The sequence below is a fragment of the Danio rerio genome, chromosome 8, assembly GCF_052040795.2.
Source record: "Danio rerio strain M-AB ecotype USA chromosome 8, GRCz13ab, whole genome shotgun sequence".
Taxonomy (NCBI): Eukaryota; Metazoa; Chordata; class Actinopteri; order Cypriniformes; family Danionidae; genus Danio; species Danio rerio.
In genome coordinates this window covers 11,543,779-11,563,716 of record NC_141028.1, presented here as the reverse complement: position 1 = coordinate 11,563,716, position 19,938 = coordinate 11,543,779, and the positions used below count along the sequence as shown (strand labels likewise).

The window sequence follows — 19,938 nt, the reverse complement described above, 5'->3', positions numbered from 1 at the left end:
TTATGGATTTACAAGCTACTAAATCATTAGCAGTTTATATATACTTTTATAAATGATTTTTAATCTTTTTACATGACCTCTAATTAACTGCACATTCAGGACAAAATTCTCTTGGTTACTCGGAACTGAAGAAAATCAATACAACTTAGTCCTTTTAATATAACACAGCTAATACTTATTTGAACATCAAAATATACTATTGCATTGAATTACAATTTTGTTTTTGTTTTTTTTGTATTTTGACATTTTGCTTTTGCAAAAAACAAAACAAAAAGTCAAACATTAAAGTAGACTATTAAAGAAGTAGATTTTGAACTAAAAGTAAATTTTGTGGATGTAATTTAATGCAGATACTAACATGGGATGTCTTGTTTTTGACCTACAGTATATATATATATATTTTTTTTTAAGAAAAATGTTATTTGACCCTAGCAATGCATTTCTCTGCTTGCCCACTCTGACCATTAGTGGTTCCTCCATGAATTATATGGCTATTTCATTAACATTTGTGAAAAATAAATATACATGTTTTTTTTATTAGTTTTTTTTTTAACAGTTTGCATTGGTGTATTATCCACCAATCCAATATTATCCACTCCACCAATAGCTGGTGTGTAGTGAGCGCACTGGCGCCGTTGTCCTGTGGCAGCCGTCGCATCATCCCAGTTGATGCTGCACACTGGTGGTGGTGGGGAGAGCCCCCCCTCGTGATTGTAAAGTGTTTTGGGTATATGGCCATACACAATAAATGTCCTATATAAAAACACATTACATTACATTTAGGGCTTGACATTAACTTTTTTTTTATCACCAGCCACTTTGGCTAGTATATTTCCACCATTACTAGCCATTCATCATTTTCACTAGCCACAATTTTGTTGTTGGAGAATATATTTTATATGCATAAATCTGACTTTGACATGCTAAAATGACTTGATTTAGATTTTGTGTAATGTCCACATGCATTTAACTTTTTCTGTGTTGTGTATGACCTTGCTCGATGGGTTGTACAAATGGGTTGCAGTGTAGAACTGCAATTAGTTTTTATTATACGTGACTTTTCAGGGCTCAAAATTAAGGATTTAACAAATTAATCTGTAACCACAACAAAAAGAAATAATTATTTCTTAGCCACAAATTTTAAATTATGTGTCAAAACAAGCTAAATATAGCTATTTACATGCTCTTTTTATTCAACAAAAGTCAACATCTTCAGATCAAACCAAATGAAAAGGAGCAACACAGAAAAAATAATCAGTCCTACCTCGATCTTAGTTTTATCACTGGCAGAGGTCCAGAGGGTGAGGAAGTCCTGCATTGTCTTTTATCCTTAGAAAAGCTTGCAAGTGCTAGCATGAAACCCTTAAAACTTAAACGACACCTGACATCAAAACATTTAGCATGTGTCAAAAAAGGTTGATCATATTCTCTTCAAAAAAAAAAAGAAGTGTATCTTCGTCAACAAAAAATTATTACAGTTACAGCCAGCATCCCTCAAAAAGCATTCCAAAAAGTCAACTATATATGGATGTGAATGGATACATTTTTTTATCCACTTTTCCGTATTAAAATATTATGGTGGGTCTTGAGATTGAATTACTTGCCTAGATGGGTCCCTGAATGAAAAGGTTTGGGAACCCCTGTGTTAAATTACGGTTAAAGCTAAACTGTGCAGAGCTGTGGCTGATTGATACATGTGCACTAGAAATACAAATTCATAAACACACTTTTGAAAAAAACAAAAAAACATTGGCATGTGATTTATTACTTGTAACCCATTCTTACTGGTTCTTTTTAGAGTAACACTTCTTCTGCGATTATATTGCATGCTTTGATTGTGGGATTTTTTTTTATCTGACAGTTATCTCAGATCTCATCAGCTTTGAAATATTTGTGACTCGCAGTTCGCCTCAGTATGACACCGAATAAGGCACTGAAGTTATTTTACATGATTCTCTTGTCACATTATTTTCAAGTCCCTGTCACATCTGTCAAAACAGGCCTCCTATAGTTACAGTACTACGCTTTTCTAGCATTGCAATGTCATAATATCCCACAACTGAGTCTCCACAATGTGTTGCCTGATAAATGATCATGAGTTGCTGACACTGATGAGAGGAAAAATATGCAAATACCTTTTCTCTTTTGTTTTCCAGATGATCAGACCAGAGTATGTCTAACTCCAACCACATCTGAATATCAGTCTGATTATATTAATGCAAACTTCGTCAAGGTACTAAAGCATTTTAATCACTTTTTATGAATATGTAATCTTTTGTTGTGACCAAGAATATTTTATACAGTTGTGTATATTACATATTTAATTTACGTATTTATATTTACACCACATGCATGTATGTTACAATTTCTTTCAAGCATAGATACATTAGAAAGGAATACTACTACTACTACTAATAATAATAATAAATAATAATAAAAGTAATATATTAATAAAGGGTGGCACTGTGGCTCAGTGGTTAGTACTGTCGCCTCACAGCAAGATGGATGCTGGATCGAGTCTCGGTTGGGCCAGTTGGCATTTCTGTGTGGGGTTTGCATGTTCTCCCTGTGTTTGCGTGGGTTTTCTCTAAACATTCCCACCAAAGACATGCGGTATAAGTGAATTAAATAAACTAAATTGGCTGTTGTTTGTGTGTGTGAATGAGTGGGTGTATGTGTTATGTGAGGGATGCTGACAGCAAAGTTAAAGATCCACATTCAGTTAAGTAAAAGAATGGTCAGGCAGGCAAAGGTCAATCACAGGGGCAAACAGGTACATACAGAGCAATCCAAAGTCTTGGTTAAAGAACAGGCGAATGGTCGGTACAGGCAGAAATAAATCAAAACGATAACACAAGACAAGGGACAAAACACGGCTTGGCTAATCAAGGGAAAAACGTGTCGTAATGCAAACAGATAAACAACACTCAGCAAAGTTTGTGTGTGTGTTTGTGTGTGTGCTGTATATATAGATTGTGTAATCAGTCATTGAGCAGCTCCCAGTGTGCTTTGTGTGTAATCAAAATAGAACTGGAACAGGTGTGTGTGTGGTGCATGAGTGGATTTTTTTCTCCAAGTGAAAGTGAATGTTCTCCAGCGATCTGTGAGGGTTAGATCGCTGGTGATAGTGACAGAATATGTGTTTCCTGGTACTGGGTTGCAGCAAGAAAGTCATCCGCTGTGTGTAAAACATTTGCTGGAATAGTTGGTGCTTCATTCCACTGTGGCAGCTCCTGATAAATTAATGACTAAGCTGAAGGAAAATTAAATTAAATTGACTATAATAATAATAACAATTATTATCATTATTGTAATAACAATATCATAATGATGAAATAATAATATTAATTATTATTATTATTCTTATTATTATTATTATTATTATTATTATTATTATTATTATTATTATTATTAATATTATTACATTGTTATTGTTGTTAATATTATTAATATTATTATTATTATTATGTACTTTTATTATTATTATCATTGATTTATTATCCTTATATTATTCTTACATAATAATAATAATAATAATAATAATAATTATTATTATTATTATTATTATTGCTTTAATTATTAATCATATTATGTTATTATTACTTTTTTTTCCTACAAGGGAGCTGTTAGAAACAGGACATATATTGCCACCCAAGGCCCTTTGAGCAGCACTGTGGTTGATTTCTGGCGTATGATTTGGCAACATAATGTTAAGGTGAGCTGTTTCATTGCTTATTTTATACTTTTTGTTTTCTACAATTATGCGTAAAATATTTTTAACAGATCTGTTTTTTAACTATTTTCATTTTATACATCAGTATTTATTATGAATCACTTTTGTTCTGGTCTTATTTTGATAGGTCATAATCATGGCTTGCAGAGAGATTGAGATGGGGAAGGTAATCTTTAGGCTTCTTTGTTCAAATGTCATTTTCTTTGCATTTTTATTCTGTTTTAACACCATTCTGTTCTTTAGAAAAAGTGTGAAGTGTATTGGGCATCAACCTCAGACACATCCACACTTGGACCCTTTACTGTCTCAACTGTAAGTGTTTTCTGTTGTCCTTAATGGTGTGTGAAGCAGAGTCAACTGTTAGTCTAAGTTACACAGGATATTAATCTTACGTAACAGTTGCTAGGTATTGATGTTATCACTACGCTTTTGTCAGTGGTTTGATGCAAAGTGTACTTTGTGCAGTTGCAAGACCTCGCAAGAGGAAGTTCTGATGACTACTGTTATGTTTTTGCTTTAGTTGGAGGAGTCCCGTCCAAATGAAGAAGTTATTGTTAGGACACTGGTGGTAAATTATTGTGATGTAAGTAATCTCTTAGGAATGTCATAGTTAGATAAACGTGATGCAACTGATGTAATAATTCTGGATTTACGTAATTCATGAATAAATTCTTATCCCAGGCCCCAAACCTTTAAACACACTCATACACACACAGTACGATTTTTTACAAAAAGCTTATACTGCTAACGAAGGCTGCAATTATTTAATAAATAGTACAGTACAAACTGAAATTGTGAAGATTTATTTTAATATTAAACAAAACTTTATACATTTTTTGAATGTTGCTTTAAGGTGCATTATTTAAGTTTGACATTCAGTGTTTAAACTGGGTATTGCATGCCTAAAAGCGGATTTATGTCGTGTTCTAAATACAAGCACTTGATAGAAGAAATATTTCCCATATTAAAAGGAGTTTTTGTTAAATATATATTTTTTAGAAACGGCTTTTATTTCCGCTGAGCAACAGAAAACTTAATGTCTACCTTAGGTACACCTCATGCGTTTTATTCAGTGTTAAATGCGATTAATGTGAGTTTGAATGCCATTTTACATCTCATTTACTGACTTACTACTGAAAACAGAAGCAGATAGTTCACCTCAGATCTTGAAAATAAAATAAACAGTTTGAAATTGAACTTCAGAACTGTGACTCAAGCCATTACATATCAGTGATTCAGCATCTACATTTAATAATTTTAAAGAAGTTTAATATGTATTAATTAGATTAGAAACCTTACCATTTTGTTGGAGTGCAGTGAGTGCTTCAGAATGGCTGTATTTAAATTTATGTTGTGTTTCATTCGGTGCAAATAGCTAAATTGCTTTTAACTGCATATCTCGTCACAGTGTGTTGTTAGGACACAGGGTTACAATGTAACCTGCTCATGTAATGTTTACGTTCATAATATTTATGTTATTTGTTAATTATTAACCTCATGTGGAACTCTGAATCTGCGATTCATTTTTGAGGCTACTACTTTCCACCAGAGGTCGCATTTCAATCACACATTCTTTGAGAGCCTTCATGACTAAATTAATGAAATATGCTCTTTTCCACCAAGGCAACCCGGGGGTTGAAATATATTTGGCGAAACTGGCATTGGTCAGGTTAAACGGACCAAAATAAAGACAGACATGACAGCACGTATTGGCCATTTTCAAAGCAGAATATCTGACTTCAGCATTGTTTTTCAGATAAACAAGAATGTTCACTTAGCATGTTTCTTAAATATCTGCAAACATGTTATGGTATTTTTATGCTTCATAAGAGTCAAAAACTTACATACAGCACCTTAAAATATAAGTAATTTTTGTGGTTTATTTTTTTTTTTGTGGTTAATTTATTTTTAAGTCTAAAGAGAGAAATGGACTCTTGCTTGTTTTCTATTAATATTTTGTGCTGTATTTGGCTACTGAGCAGCAATAATCAACACTTTAAAATAAAAGCAGTTTTCTTTTGATTTTCTAAACAAGTTGTGTTCTATAATCGTGAAACTGTGAAACCATGATTATTCTTCAGACTATAATCGTACAACAAAAATCTATAATCGTTCCATCCTTAATTGTTATGCAGTTTAAAACATAACACATGAATGTGTCTGAATGTGGAAGAAGCCTACTTGAGAAATACACTGATTTTGTTGTACCTCGAAATACAACATTTGAATATGTTTGTAAAAAATCCACATTGTATAATGCACTGATGTTATATAGTTTCAAAATACAATATATCAACATTTAAACATTTAAATACAGCATTTATCATATATAACCTCATGAAAATATATTTGATATATATATATATAAATATATATATATAATTTATTTATTTTTTTTCTTATATTGCTGTTGTGTCATATATCGGCCCCTCATTTGGGATGCTTTTAGCCCTGCAGTATATGTTTTACACAGTGGAAGCCCTTCCAGTTGCAACCCAGTACTGGGAAACCCCCATACACACACATTCACACGCATACACTATGGCCATTTTAGTTTATTCAATTCACCTATAGTGCATGTCTTTGCACTGTGGGGAAAACCTGAGCACCCCCACAGTCCAAAGACATGTGCTATAATGTGACTAAGCTGAAGAAAATTGAATGAATGAATGATTTATAATTTATTTAAAATGGATATAATGTATTTATTTTAAACAAAATAATTACCACTGACTTAAAACACTTAAAAGCACACACATGCATATATAGGTAAGTTAGTGGTGACAGAATTAAAGCATTCACTCTAACCATTTATTTAGGAGTTTTTCCTATTTGTGTTTTTAAGAAAAATCTGTCAAACCACAAAATTGCAGTGTGCCTCAGTTCAAGTGTCTTGTAAAACACTGTTTACTCTGAAACAGTTCCAAAAAAGGAACCACCATAACCATCCCAGTGTGTGATTTTTCCCATTTTAGCTGATTTTAAACATTGTAATTTGGTGAAGAAACCCTAATCCTCTCAGAGGTCAAAACCCTCAATCTTTCCACACAGGAAGCCCGTAAAGTGTCTCATTTCCAGTATACAGCCTGGCCGGACCACGGCATTCCAGACGTGCCGGATGGCATTCTGGGTATGATGGAGTTGGCTCGCCAAAAACAGGGCAACCAGACGGACCCCGTAGTGATCCACTGCAGGTCTGTATCACACACACACAGGCGTCTCCTTGTTTTTCTGTGCCTCTGACAAATGACCCATCTGCCCATGAAAATTCATCAGGTCGAGTCCGTCCGTGTTGTTGGGGTGCAGCAGGGGCTGGCCTGTATTCCTCTGGTTCCATGCATTTTAATGGCACCATTTAAATGAAGTGAGACATGTTAAATATTCAGCACCTGATGTGGCGCTGGAAAAGCCAGTTAACTTCCAGACTTCAGCACAGATTCACTCATTACCCTCTCTCTATATACATGAGAGAGCCTCTGTCCGACAATATGGCCTATAATTCCCCCTGTGACCCTCTGAACTGAGTCTCGGGAGAGAATCAATCATATCATGATATGGAAATGTGATGCCGTCTGTCTGTCTCTTTCTTTACAGCGCCGGCTGCGGTAGAACTGGAGTTATTTGTGCTGTTGACTATGTGAATGATCTTCTGTTGACTGAGGTAATAACATCATAATCAAAGTGTCAATGTTGTTCTGTTTCAAAGCTGCCTAATTTAGTTTTGCCTAATAAGTTTACATCAGTTCAATGTCAACAAAACACTTAAAATATTTCATAATACACATTGCACATTAGTTCTGTCTCTAAGTGTCTGAAATGGCTAGTTTAAGAATACAGTTTCTCTAAACCCCTCCTTTCAGAGAGCTTACTCTGCTCTGATTAGTCAGATGGACATATTTGTCATATTTATTGGTATTTATTTTTAAGAACCTTTTTAGTTTTAATCATTAGTGATGTTGACTGTGAATGATCTTCTGTTTACATAAGTAATAACATCATAAAAAAATGTCAATGTTGTGATGTTTTAAAGTTGCCTAATTTAGTTTTGCCTAATAGGTTTACATCTTTGCAATGTTAACAAAACACTTAAATTATTTCATAACACACATTGCACATTAGTTATTTTTTCTGAGTGTCTGCAATCATAAGTTTAAGGATCTAGTTTCTCTAAACTCTGCTTTTCCGAGAGCCTACTCTGCTCTGATTGGCCAGATTACCCAGTTTGTTGTAATTGGTTAACTCAAGAAAGTCATTTTAAAATAATAATAATTTTAGTAATTTGCGCTGTAGGCAATGTAAATGATCTTCTGCTGACAGAGGTAATAACCAAAGTGTCATATTGTGATATTTTAAAGCTGCCTAATTTAGTATTGCTTAATAGGTTTAGATCTTTGAGATGTCAAAAAAAAAATATTAGATTTTTTTTAATATACATCACACATTAGTTCTTTCTAGGAGTGTCTGAAATGGTTAGTGTAAGAATCCAGTTTCTGTAAGCCCCACCTTTCTGAGAGCCCACTCTGCTCCAATTGGCCAGCCGGCCTAGCTTGTTATGATTTTTCGACTGAAGAAAACCATATTTATTTTTAATAACATTTTTAAATTAAGTAATATCATAATCAAAGTGTCCATATTGTAATATTGTAAAGGTGCCTAATTTAGTTTTGCCTAATAGGTTTACATCAGTTCAATGTCAACAAAACATTGAAATTATTTCATATTACACTATGCACATTAGTTTTTTCTCAGAGTGTCTGAAATGGCTAGTTTAGGAATACAGTTTCTGTAAGACCCTACTCTGCTCTGATTGGCCAGATGGCCCAGTTTGTTGTGATTGGTCGACTAAAGAAAGTCATATTTCTTTTTAATACCGTTTTTAAATAGTACTTTGTACTGTTGACAATGTGAATGATCTTCTGTTGACAGAGATAGTAACATCATAACGTAAGTGTTCATATTGTGATATTTTAAAGCTGTCTAAATTAGCTTTGCATAATAGGTTTACATTTTTGTGATGTCAAAAAACAAGTTTTTTCATTATACACATTACACTTACTGTAAGTTCACATTAGTTAAGGATCCAGTTTCTGTTCAGTCTCTGTTCTAATTGGTCAGATAAGCCAGTTTTGTGATTGGTTAAACTAGACGTCTTTTTTCCTAAAAAAAACAAACAAAACAACAAGAAATCACACAAAAAAACTGAATATTGATCATTTGTGCTGTTGACAGTGTGAATGATCTACTGCTGATAGAGGTATTGACATCATAAACAAAATGTCCTTTATTGTAAGATTTTAAAACTGTATAATTTAGTTTATTAATAGGTTTAAAACAGTCCAAGGTCAAAAAACGTAACACACATTGCACATTAGAAATGGTAAAAAAAGTGTCTGAAACGGTAGGTGTAGAGGCTGATCATAGAGAACGTGCTTTTACATTTCAAAACTATGAGGCGCACCGCACTGCCTTTTTTGTTGACAAGAAAAAAAGAAGCTCCGTGCACTTATGTCGCTAGGCAAAGACTGAATGAGTTGCGTATTGTGCACGAGGGTTTTTGTTGATATTGCTATGCACTTTTTCTGCTCAGAGTTGACATTTTTCCAACTGCAAGCGCACAGCGAGCAACGGCTTGTTGCATGAGCGAATGACGTATCTCTGTAATCCAATAAGGTTTAGCTGCGCGTCTAGCTCCGCCTTTTGGTACCCTTGGTACCCTTTGCAAAGGGTGCCGAAAAAGTGGTACAGTACGGTTCGCTTTTAGGTACCCTATAACAGTGGAACCACTCAGTTTGGTACCACTCAGTGAAAACGGGCAATTTGTTGTGATTGGTTGAACGTGTACAGATCAGTAAGAAACAAAACTATTTATTATTATTTATATTATCAGTAATAATCTCACCAGTATTACTGCATGCAAAGTGAATTTGATTTTACAGCACAGAAAACAACAACACGACCATGAATGATCATTAGTTACCTACAAGTGACACAACCAAACTCTTCCATGACTCAACTACAACTAGTGTTTAAGAGTCAAAGCAGACATTGTTTACAGGCAGCCAGTGGAGACGTTTGTAAATCATGAACTAGAATTACTGATATCTTGTTTTAGGAAGTTCAGAGTCAGTTCTTTCTTTTGGGAGACAATATTTTATCCTTTATTGTGCTTTTAAAGTGTAGGAACATTCACAGTCAGCTATATTACATGCTATTTACCAAGTATTACATGAGTATTTACCAGGATCAAAACTCTGTTTAATAATTACTAAAAATTCTCACTCACTCACTTAATATATTACATGAAGTATAATATATCCTAACACATACAGTTGAAGTCAGAATTTATAACCCCCCTGAAATATTAGCCCCCTGTTTTTGTTTAACGGAGAAGATTTTTTTTTACACATTTCTAAACATAATAGTTTTAAAAACTCATTTCTAATAACTGATTTATTTGATCTTTGCCATGATGACAATAAATAATATTTGACTAGATATTTTTTCAAGACACTTCTAAAAAGCTTAAAGTCACATTTAAGGGCTTAAGTAGGTTAATTAGGTTAACTAGGCAGGTTAGAGTAATTAAGCAAGGTATTGTATAACGATGGTTTGTTCAGTAGACTATCGAAAATGTATAGCTTAAAGGGGCTAATAATTTTGACCTTGAAAATAGCTTTTAAAAAATTAAAAACTGCTTTTATTCTAGTCGAAACAAAAAATATAAGACTTTATACAGAAGAAAAAAATATTATCAGACATACTGTGACAATTTCCTTGCTCTGCTAAACATCACTCGGTAAATATTTCAACTGTATATACTCACAATAGGATGATATCTCCTTGCATATATACTTACATATAGTGTAATACTTTATGATTTATCAGGGACTGAACCACTATTCATTGCACAGTGGAATGAACCACTAATTACTGTGGCATATGTTTTATGTGGCTGAATGGTATTATAGTATTATAATACTATAATAGTATTATAGTATATAGTATTATAGCATGTATTCTTTTACTTCTAGCAAATACAAGAGGATTTTAATATTTTGGACTTGGTGTTGGAGCTCAGAAGACAGAGACCTTCAGCTGTGCAGACTAAGGTAACATTATAATGAGATTTTCCTTTTTTCTTCCCCTAGGCATATACTATGGAAATTATCTACAGTATGGATTCTTAAACTATAATTGAAGCTCTGTTCATTAAAGTAAAGAATAAAAGCTTCTATGTTTTTATCTCATCAGAGCACATGTATTGGCCTATTTAGTCCTGTCTGTCATATTTCACATTGGCATGTGAAATCCTGATAATGTGCCATTTTTTTTTCTTTTTCTATCTTCTCATACAGGAGCAGTATGGATTTGTCTTTCATACGGTTGCTCAGATGTTTCAGAAGGCTTTGGAAATGAAAAACATGAATGCAGATGTAAGACATCATAATCCAGCCAAACACTGAAAAATATGCCTCGTACACAGAGAATATAACTTATGCTAATTCACATCTCTGGTCCTTAGAAAGGCTTTTTAGGAATAGAGGGGAAGAGAAACTCATTTCGCTACTGTAGTAAATGATGCTGTCAGGCCTCAAACACCACTAGAACATACTATAAAAATAGTCCATTTGACTTATGTGCTATATTCAAAGCCATCTAAAGTTATAAACACACTGCAACTTAAGTTTCTAATAATTGAAAGCTGTCGCGTCTTTCATCACAATGCATTCACATATGAAGGATAAAGAAATGAGATCTAGAAATGCACTTCAAACCTGCAGGAGATTATTTCTTGTGCTGAATACAAAATAAGGTAAGGTAGTTTTGGAGAATGCTTGTAACCAGACAATTGATTAAACTCATTGTCTTCCATAGTAGGCAATGAAATATTACCATAAACTATATTTATAGGATGGATATATATATATATATCCATCCTGTTGTTTTTAACAGAAGATAGAAATGTGTGATTGAAAATAAAAACCTAAAAATAAGTTGTATGGTTAATGACGTTAAACATTTTTCATACTTGGCTATTTTAGACTGATAGGAAGTTTATGAATATAGTGCATGAGTCATGGACACCATAAAAAGTGATTAGTTGAATTTACTTTTTAAAAAAAGTCATTGATTTTAAATCTGTTGGTTGATTTTACTTTAAAAAATGAGTAAACACATCGCCTTGAGATTATTAAGAAAATAAACCATGTGCTTTATCATAAAAATTAAGTTAACTTAAAAGTTACAACAAGCTTATTAAATTTTAAGGAAAGTCAACTTGTTGGTTTTAAGGCAATGGGTTTACTCATTTACGTCAATAAAATACCTAATCACTTTTTACAGTGTATTAATGATGCCTTCTGGTGGTTTTTATTTTTATTTTTTTTAATTTAAATAATTTTTTTTGGCCCCTAATAGGACTTCAAACAATCTACGCTCATTCTGAAAATGTCCCCCTTATATACATTTCTGGAGAACGCCAAATACTTCCCAGGAGCTACTTTGTTTGCTTTTTTGTTTTGTTTTTGCATATCAACTAGAGGCCGCTGTCGACTGACTGACTGACCTACTGACCGATTCCTCCACTTTTCCAAGGCCAGGTTGCAGGGGCGGCAGTTTTAGAAGAGAACTCTAGATTCTCCCCAGACACTTCCTCCAGCTCCTCTGGGGGGATCCCGAGGCATTCCCAAGCCAGCCAAGAGACATAGTCCCTCCAGCATGTCTTGAGTCTTTCCTTAGGCCTCCTCTTAGTGGGACGTGCCTGGAACACTTCCCTAGGTAGGCATCCAGGAGGCATCCAAAACAAATGCCTGAGCCACCTCAGCTGACTTCTCTAGATGTAGAGGAGCAGCGGCACCTACTCCGAGCTCCTCCCGGGTGACAGAGCTGCTCACCCTATAAGGCTGTGCCCTGCCACCCTGCGAAGTAAACTCATTTCGACTGCATGTATCTGAGATCTTGTCCTTTTGGTCATGACCCAAAGCTCATAAAAATAGGTGAGAGTAGGAACATATATTGACCAGTAAATCGAGAGCTTTCATTTTAAAGATGGAATGCAGCCAAACATACTACTGGCTACATAATTCACGATCTCCAGAAATGTATATAGGGCTACGTTTTCAGAATGAGCCTATGTTGACCTCCGTATAAATCCTTATTTACTTCAATTAAATGAAGAACATTCTGCAAAATACCTTCTTTTTTCTTCCACAGAAAAAATGATATACTGAATTACACTGTTTTTGTTTTAACTGCTCTTACTAAATGTTCTTGTTTTATGTGATGTACTAATCATTCAATAGTAGGGGTTATATTTATTACAATTCAGAATTTGTCTGACAGCCTTTTTTTACATTCATTGGCATTGTAAATATCCATATTTTACTTTGTAAGTTTTGTATTTCCCAGAGATGGGTTTAAACAAAATCACTTAAGCACTTTTTTACATCATACCTAGTTTTACTTCCTCAAGTCATTGAACCATGCGTTTTAAAAAAAGCAGTTCAGCAGGAAACACGATCACACTGTGCTTCCTCTATGCAAATACTTAGACGTCCTTCAGCATTTTAAACACAGACGCTCTTATGCAGCTGCTCGTCAACGCCGTACACGCATTTCTCAATTTGCTTGTTTTTGTTTCTTTTTCGTTATATTGTAAATCCAAGACTTCTCTGTACATCAATGCAGTTCCACCGAAGATTTCACAAAAATCTGCATCATTAGCCCCTGCCCGTGCACCAGCAAAAACAAGGTAAGACCATAAATGATCATATTTTTTGACATTTCTAAACCTGTTTGCGGATATGATCAAAACCAGCAGTGGCGACACAGGCACCCAGGGACCAAATTTTGATTGACAACTGCATACAACTATTAACTACAGCACTGTGCGTCACACAGGTGGTCTCAGCCAAGACGCAAGCTGTTATTGTTGGTTTGTCTCAGACACCACAAGGAGAAATATCACTTTTCTTATCTTAAGATGTAGCCGAGTTCATTTGAGTCATCTATATATGTGCAGTTGAAGTCAATTATTAGCCCTTCTGTCATTTTTATTTTTTATTTTTATTTTTTTCTAATATTTTCCAAATGAGGATTAACAGCAGGGGTGGATTTGAAGAATAAGAGAGATATTTTAAGAAAACGAATTATTAAAAATGTAGAGATTGCATTAAGATTAAGAGTGATAAAGGACAGCAAGATAAAAATAAACAAATAAAAATATAAAGGGTGCATATTAGGACTTTTGGGACCCATATCTGGAATTGCGTAGGACCTCCAAATAACTAAATTAGCCCCTGTTGAACAGGGCATTTCACAGTATTTCCTATAATATTTATTTTTCTTCTGGAGAAAGTCTTATTTGTTTAGTTTTGGCTAGAATGAAAGCAATTTTTAATGTTTTTAAAACCATTGTTAGGTCAACATTAATAGCCCCGTTAGCCCCAGCAATATTTTTTATGATTGTCTGCAGAACAAACCACTGTTACACATTACCTATGTTTTCATCAAAATATGCTAGTTAAATTTATGCTCAAATGGAGTATTGCATAAAAAACATGCAAATAAAGCTGCGGTTTCATCCAAGTAGTCAAAGAGAACAATATCATCACTTCATGATTAACTAGTGCCAAATACAGTAAAAATGGAATTTACTGCGGTAGAAGAAGCTGTGTGAGTCTTCTCTTTATTTAATAAATGACTTGAGCCTCAGAAGACAATGCCGACATGCAATGAAAGCCTGGTGGCGTTGAAAACTTTACAAGTGTGAGATGCGGAGTACAGACGCTCTTGACAGTTCTAAAGGTCAATAATAATATAATAACACTAATACTGAAATGTATAAGGCGTTTAGGAATGACCAAAACAACATTTCAGATGTTTTACAATGTGGTCAGCCTGCTGGTTTGTCCATTAACACACATTTTTATCATCACATAATCTCTTATAACAAAATTACATGACTTTTTTTTAATGCGCATACTGGAATTGGTTTGGTAAAAGTGTTTCCGTCGTAATTTTATACACATCTTTTCTTATCGATTAAAAAAAGTTTATCCTACTTAGTTTTCAAAATGTATGTGCATCTTGCCGTTTTTGATTTGTTTATTTTAATGTGCATATCCAAAATGTGTATAAAAATAGGTGGTTTGAAACGTAGCTTAGGTAATTACCCTAACAGGCCTAGTTAACCAAATTAACCTTATCAAGAATTTAAATGTCACTTTAAGCTAAAGACTAGTATCTTGAAAAATATCTAGTATAATATTATGTACTGTCATCATGGCAAAGATAAAATAAATCAATTATTAAAAATTAGTTATGTGTAGAAATGGGTTCGTTAAACAAAAATTGGGGAACAAAATATATAGCGGGGCAAATAATTCAGGAGGGCTAATAATTCGGACTTCAACTGTATATTTGAATATATATTTTAATTAAGGGGTTCAGTTTTCATGATTCTTGGCTTTTATGTTTACAGTATTTACGCTTGTGAATTGCATTATGGGTGGTGCGAAGGAGTTAAGAGTTGGATCCAAATGCAGCTTTTATTTAGGAAAGCCTGTTAGTGAACAGGCAGGGTCAGGCCAATACATAACAAGAGAGGCAATCCATAAACAAAATTTTAAAAAGGTGAGCGGTGAAGACAGGCGGCAAGAATCAAAAATAGATAAACAATACAAAGATTAAAACACTTTGATAAACACTTTGTACGGGGTATATGCACACAGACTTTTAATTTAAGCCAGTCAGCCTCATCGCTTCTGGTGAGTCTTTTCATTATAAAATTGCCACGTTTAAGGTCTGATTTCTTTAAAAATTAGTGATCTTCACTGCCTGATATAATATAAACAACATGTAATATAAAGTGGGTCTCTGACCGGACAAGAAGCACTTTATTAAATTTAATTTTCCCCCACCATGTCTTTAAAATATGACAATTTATTTTACCCCAGTGTTTTCAATGGAGTTTCTGCTCTAAATCACTCCTAAAATCATACTTACAGTATTTAGCTTGGCTTTTTATGTTTCAGCACTTTGGTCCTGGTCGTGTTTTTAAATGTGCTTAATAAATAAATGTCCTTGAACTTGTACTTCTGTGTTTGCCTGCTGATCCTGATGGCACTAGCGATTTATATGGTCTTTTATCTCGTTTTACGCTTAAACAACTAAATGAATGCTTAAATATATTTAACTGAATGTATTGTTATTACATTACAACATTGATGCTGTAAAAGGAACTGTATAAAATTGAAAATGTTTACATTAATTTTTCACCGGAAGTTTATCATGGGCTGAAAACACTAGCTGTGCAAATAGCCCACTGAATGCAACAGCTAAACAAGACTCAGCTACGGGTGAGTGAGTGTGTGGAGTATTTATAGTCTATGTAATCAGTGATGATGAACTGCAGCTGTGTGTATTCTGTAGGTGAACTGAAACCAGGTTGATGCTGGAAAAGAATGCAGCTGCAGTCGAAAGTTAATGAAAATTATTAATAACATTTATTAAATGGCAGCGACATGGTGACGCAGTAGGTAGTGTTGTTGCCTCACAGCAAGAAGATTGCTGGTTCGAGTTTCAACGGGGTCAGTTGACATTTCTGTGTGGAGTTTGCATGTTCTCCCCGCGTTCCCGTGGGTTTCCTCCAGGTGCTCTATTTTCCCCCACAGTCCGAAGACATGTTGTACAGGTGAATTGGGTGGGCTAAATTGTCCATAGTGGATGAGTGGGTATGGATGTTTCCCAGAGATGGGTTGCAGCTAAAAGAGTAACTGCTGCGTAAAACATACGCTGGATAAGTTGGCGGTTCATTCCGAGCCGAAAAGTAAATGAATGAATGAATGAATGAATGAATAAATTTATTAAATGACCCATTAATTTTATTTTATTAATGACCCAACCCTAAACCCAACCATCAAAGCAATGTAAAAACATTAATTACACCGTGTATTAAGCATTCATTTTCCTTCAGCTTAATCCTTCATTCATCATCTGCCAACTATTCCAGCATACTGTATGTTTCACGCAGTGGAAGTCCTTCACCTGCAAACACCCATACATTCTCATATTCACATGCAATGATACACTACGGCCAGTTTAGTTCACCCAGTTCACCTGTACCACATGTCTTTGGACTGTAAGGGAACTCGCGTGAACATAGGCAGAACATGCAAACTCCACATAGAAATGCCAACTGGCGCAGCTGGAACTCGAACCAGTGACCTTCTTGCTGTGAGGTGACAGTGCTAATAACTAAGCCACTTTGCCACCCTGTATTATTTATATTGTTTTGTTAAATTACACATTAAATTGTATTTTATTGACATGTACTCCTACCCAACCCTATTAACCAATCCTGATCCTAATCTCAGCTCTGTTGACTTGATGTTTAAAATTCAACACTGCAGTAGACTTTTCAGTTATTTATTGACATTTTAGTGAAAAAATAATTTTAAGAGTTAATATAAAGAGAACGAAGTCTTTAAAATAACAGAAAAACTTTTCAACATCAAATGTTGTTGAAGAAAAGATCAGGCTCCCATAATGCAATTCAAAAGCATTTATAAACAAAATACTGAAAACTGCACTGTCAGAGCTTCAGGGGGAGATTGAAGTACCAATGTTCAATTTCTGTGTTATTTTACCATGATAAAATGAGCTGTTCAACAGTACACTATACTTTCTGACATACAGGATCTGATGGATCACTGTTTTTTTTTTTTTTTTTGGTTAAATGTGGGCTTTTGGTTGCTAATAAACAGGGAACATTAGCCATGTCAGGGAAAACAGGTGATCTTTATCTTGCAGTATTTTTTTTTATGGGTCTGAAATGATAATTAGGAAGAAAAAAAATAATGTTAGCCGATCTCCAGATCGATCTCCTGCAACGTTATTTGAACTTGATTTACAGGAAATCTCTGACATTTTGAGTTTCAGCATGTTATCGATCTACTAAATTTGCTTTCAAAAATATGAAACATTCTAGAAACACTCTTATATAACAAATAGAGCTGTAAATCTTATATATTATTTATATACATCATTTTAACTTAGCTTTTTATTTGAGAACACATAATAAATATTTAAATGAATGTAAATTTCTCTTTGCCAGATATAATCAAGGCATGGTTGTGGTTGATTTGACGTACAAGCATTTGGTTGGAGGTTTCATTCTGCGGCTCCACCCATGGCTCCAACTGCTCCTTCTGCGCTTGCCCAGGCTTCAATTTTAGCAGTTTTTTGCAACAGTTTGTGCCCATCATGAGGCATTTTGCATTCAATGTGTTCAATGAAAAAAGGTGCTGTCTCATCATCCATAATTTTCTACAGTCATTGATCTTGTCTAGTTAACCTAATTAAGCCTTTAAATCACACTTTAAGCTAAATATAGTATCTTGTTAAACAACTAGTAAAGTCCTTGTGCACACAAATGAGTATGACTTTTGCAATGTCGACTGAAAGATGAGAATATTTTGCAGTTTCTGCTAATACTCGGATTATACCAAACAAACAAGCAATTTAATCATTTTTTAAGTCAGTGTTCTGCCATTGTGGTTTCCCTTGGGTCAGTAGCATATTTCAGAAAAGAATTTGAATGCAAATGTGACACTTTGCAAAACGCACCAGCATATTCAAGTCACCCAGAGCAAAATGTGGAAGATAAACGTTCTCTTTTGTGTTAGAGAGCTTCCAGTCATATGCCATTGTGTAATCTAATAGAATGCATGGTAGTTACAAATTCCCATTGGATTGTAATGTAGCAGTGTAATGGACATGCTAGCGACCTCATCTCTGGGATGTTAATATTTGTACTAGCTTTGTGCTGATAGACAATAATATGTATTGATGCACTGCACTGATGTATTTTATGATAACAAGGCAATTTGGCTCATAATTCAGACACAGAAGCAGATTCAGCTCTTGCAATCTATGAGAGAATACTGTATGCAGCAGTAATGCAGCGACACCTCCATTATGTTTAATTTCAGATGTGAATAATTGACTGTGGTGTGAAACTCTTTATTGGTTTATTTCTTGTGCATAGCTTGTAAATTGCTTTTGTTATTTACATGGGAGTGATTTAAAACTGAAATGCAATGTAATTTTCTTTGTAACCAGCTCAATCTGGGTGTATCTTATTGATTAATTTAATTAATTAATTGATGGATTGATTGATTTATTGATTGATTTGGATATATATTTATTTAAAATCAAATATAAAAAATAATCACATACATTATATACATACAAATGTCAAAATATTATATTGTGAAATATTATAGAAATATTATTATTAATTTTATTAAATATATTTAATAATATCATTAAACATAATTTTTCAACTGGATAAGTAGAAAAAATTAGATGAAATGGGATGAGAAATTTTACTTCTAAATATTATTTAATATGAATTATGAGTAATAATGTGAAAATAATCTCTGTATAAATAATGACATATGTACTTGTCATAAAAATGAAGCAAATACATATATTTTTTTAAATCCACAAGTATATGTTGAAAGCGATTGATACTTTTAACCAACTTAAAATAAAATTACTGTAATATGTTGAAGCTAAAAAGAATGTGTCTATTTCAAAGTATAATTTTACAATATTTCAACTTCAAAAAAAAAAAATTCAAAAATTTTTTTAATTTAAATCAACTGTTTATTGTGGTCAAGAAAAAAACGTAAATTACCAAAATACCAAAAAAGTAAAAATATAGTATAGGGTTTTCAAAAGTACAAATTTACCTGATCACCCTCTTCCCTAAACCCATGTTCTCATCCTGTTATTTACTTGTTTATTTTATTTTTTGCCTTTTGTTTTTATTTTACCTGGATGCGTTCTTTGCTGGACTTGAACCCCCTCATCACAGTCAAGTCCTCTTTGCGTCTCAGTTCTGACAACGTACGTGGTGAGCTACTGGGCAAACTGGTGACAGCGGAAAAGCTGTCCACATGGAAGGAAGCGGTCAGCTGGTAGTGTGAAAAGAAACAGAAGCCATGGGTGGCATCATACCACCTTGTGTTGTTTGTTTTAAAGACTAAATGCAGCCATACATAGCTCTGGCTACTTAGTTCACACTCTCCAGAAATGTATATGGGTGTACGTTTTCACAGTAAGCCTGTGTTGAAATATAAACACTATTTTTTATTTATTTGGTACAACATTTTTTTTTTTTTACGGAAAAAAAATTC

General features: G+C 33.9%; 1 protein-coding gene across 4 annotated transcripts in view; it reads left to right on the top strand.

Annotated features, from left to right (window-relative positions):
- Positions 1–19,938, top strand: part of ptpn18 (protein tyrosine phosphatase non-receptor type 18) — a 46,535-nt gene that overhangs the window by 9,344 nt on the left and 17,253 nt on the right. For all 4 annotated transcript variants that reach the window (XR_015497046.1, XM_087263260.1, XM_087263259.1 and 1 more), the window contains 10 exon segments: positions 2,157–2,233; positions 3,620–3,715; positions 3,861–3,899; positions 3,977–4,045; positions 4,254–4,316; positions 6,785–6,927; positions 7,328–7,394; positions 10,765–10,842; positions 11,089–11,166; positions 13,399–13,484. Coding sequence is in view for 3 of the 4 variants with exons in the window: in XM_087263260.1 (XP_087119386.1) it covers positions 2,157–2,233; positions 3,620–3,715; positions 3,861–3,899; positions 3,977–4,045; positions 4,254–4,316; positions 6,785–6,927; positions 7,328–7,394; positions 10,765–10,842; positions 11,089–11,166; positions 13,399–13,484 (796 nt within the window). In the remaining variant the exon portion in view is untranslated.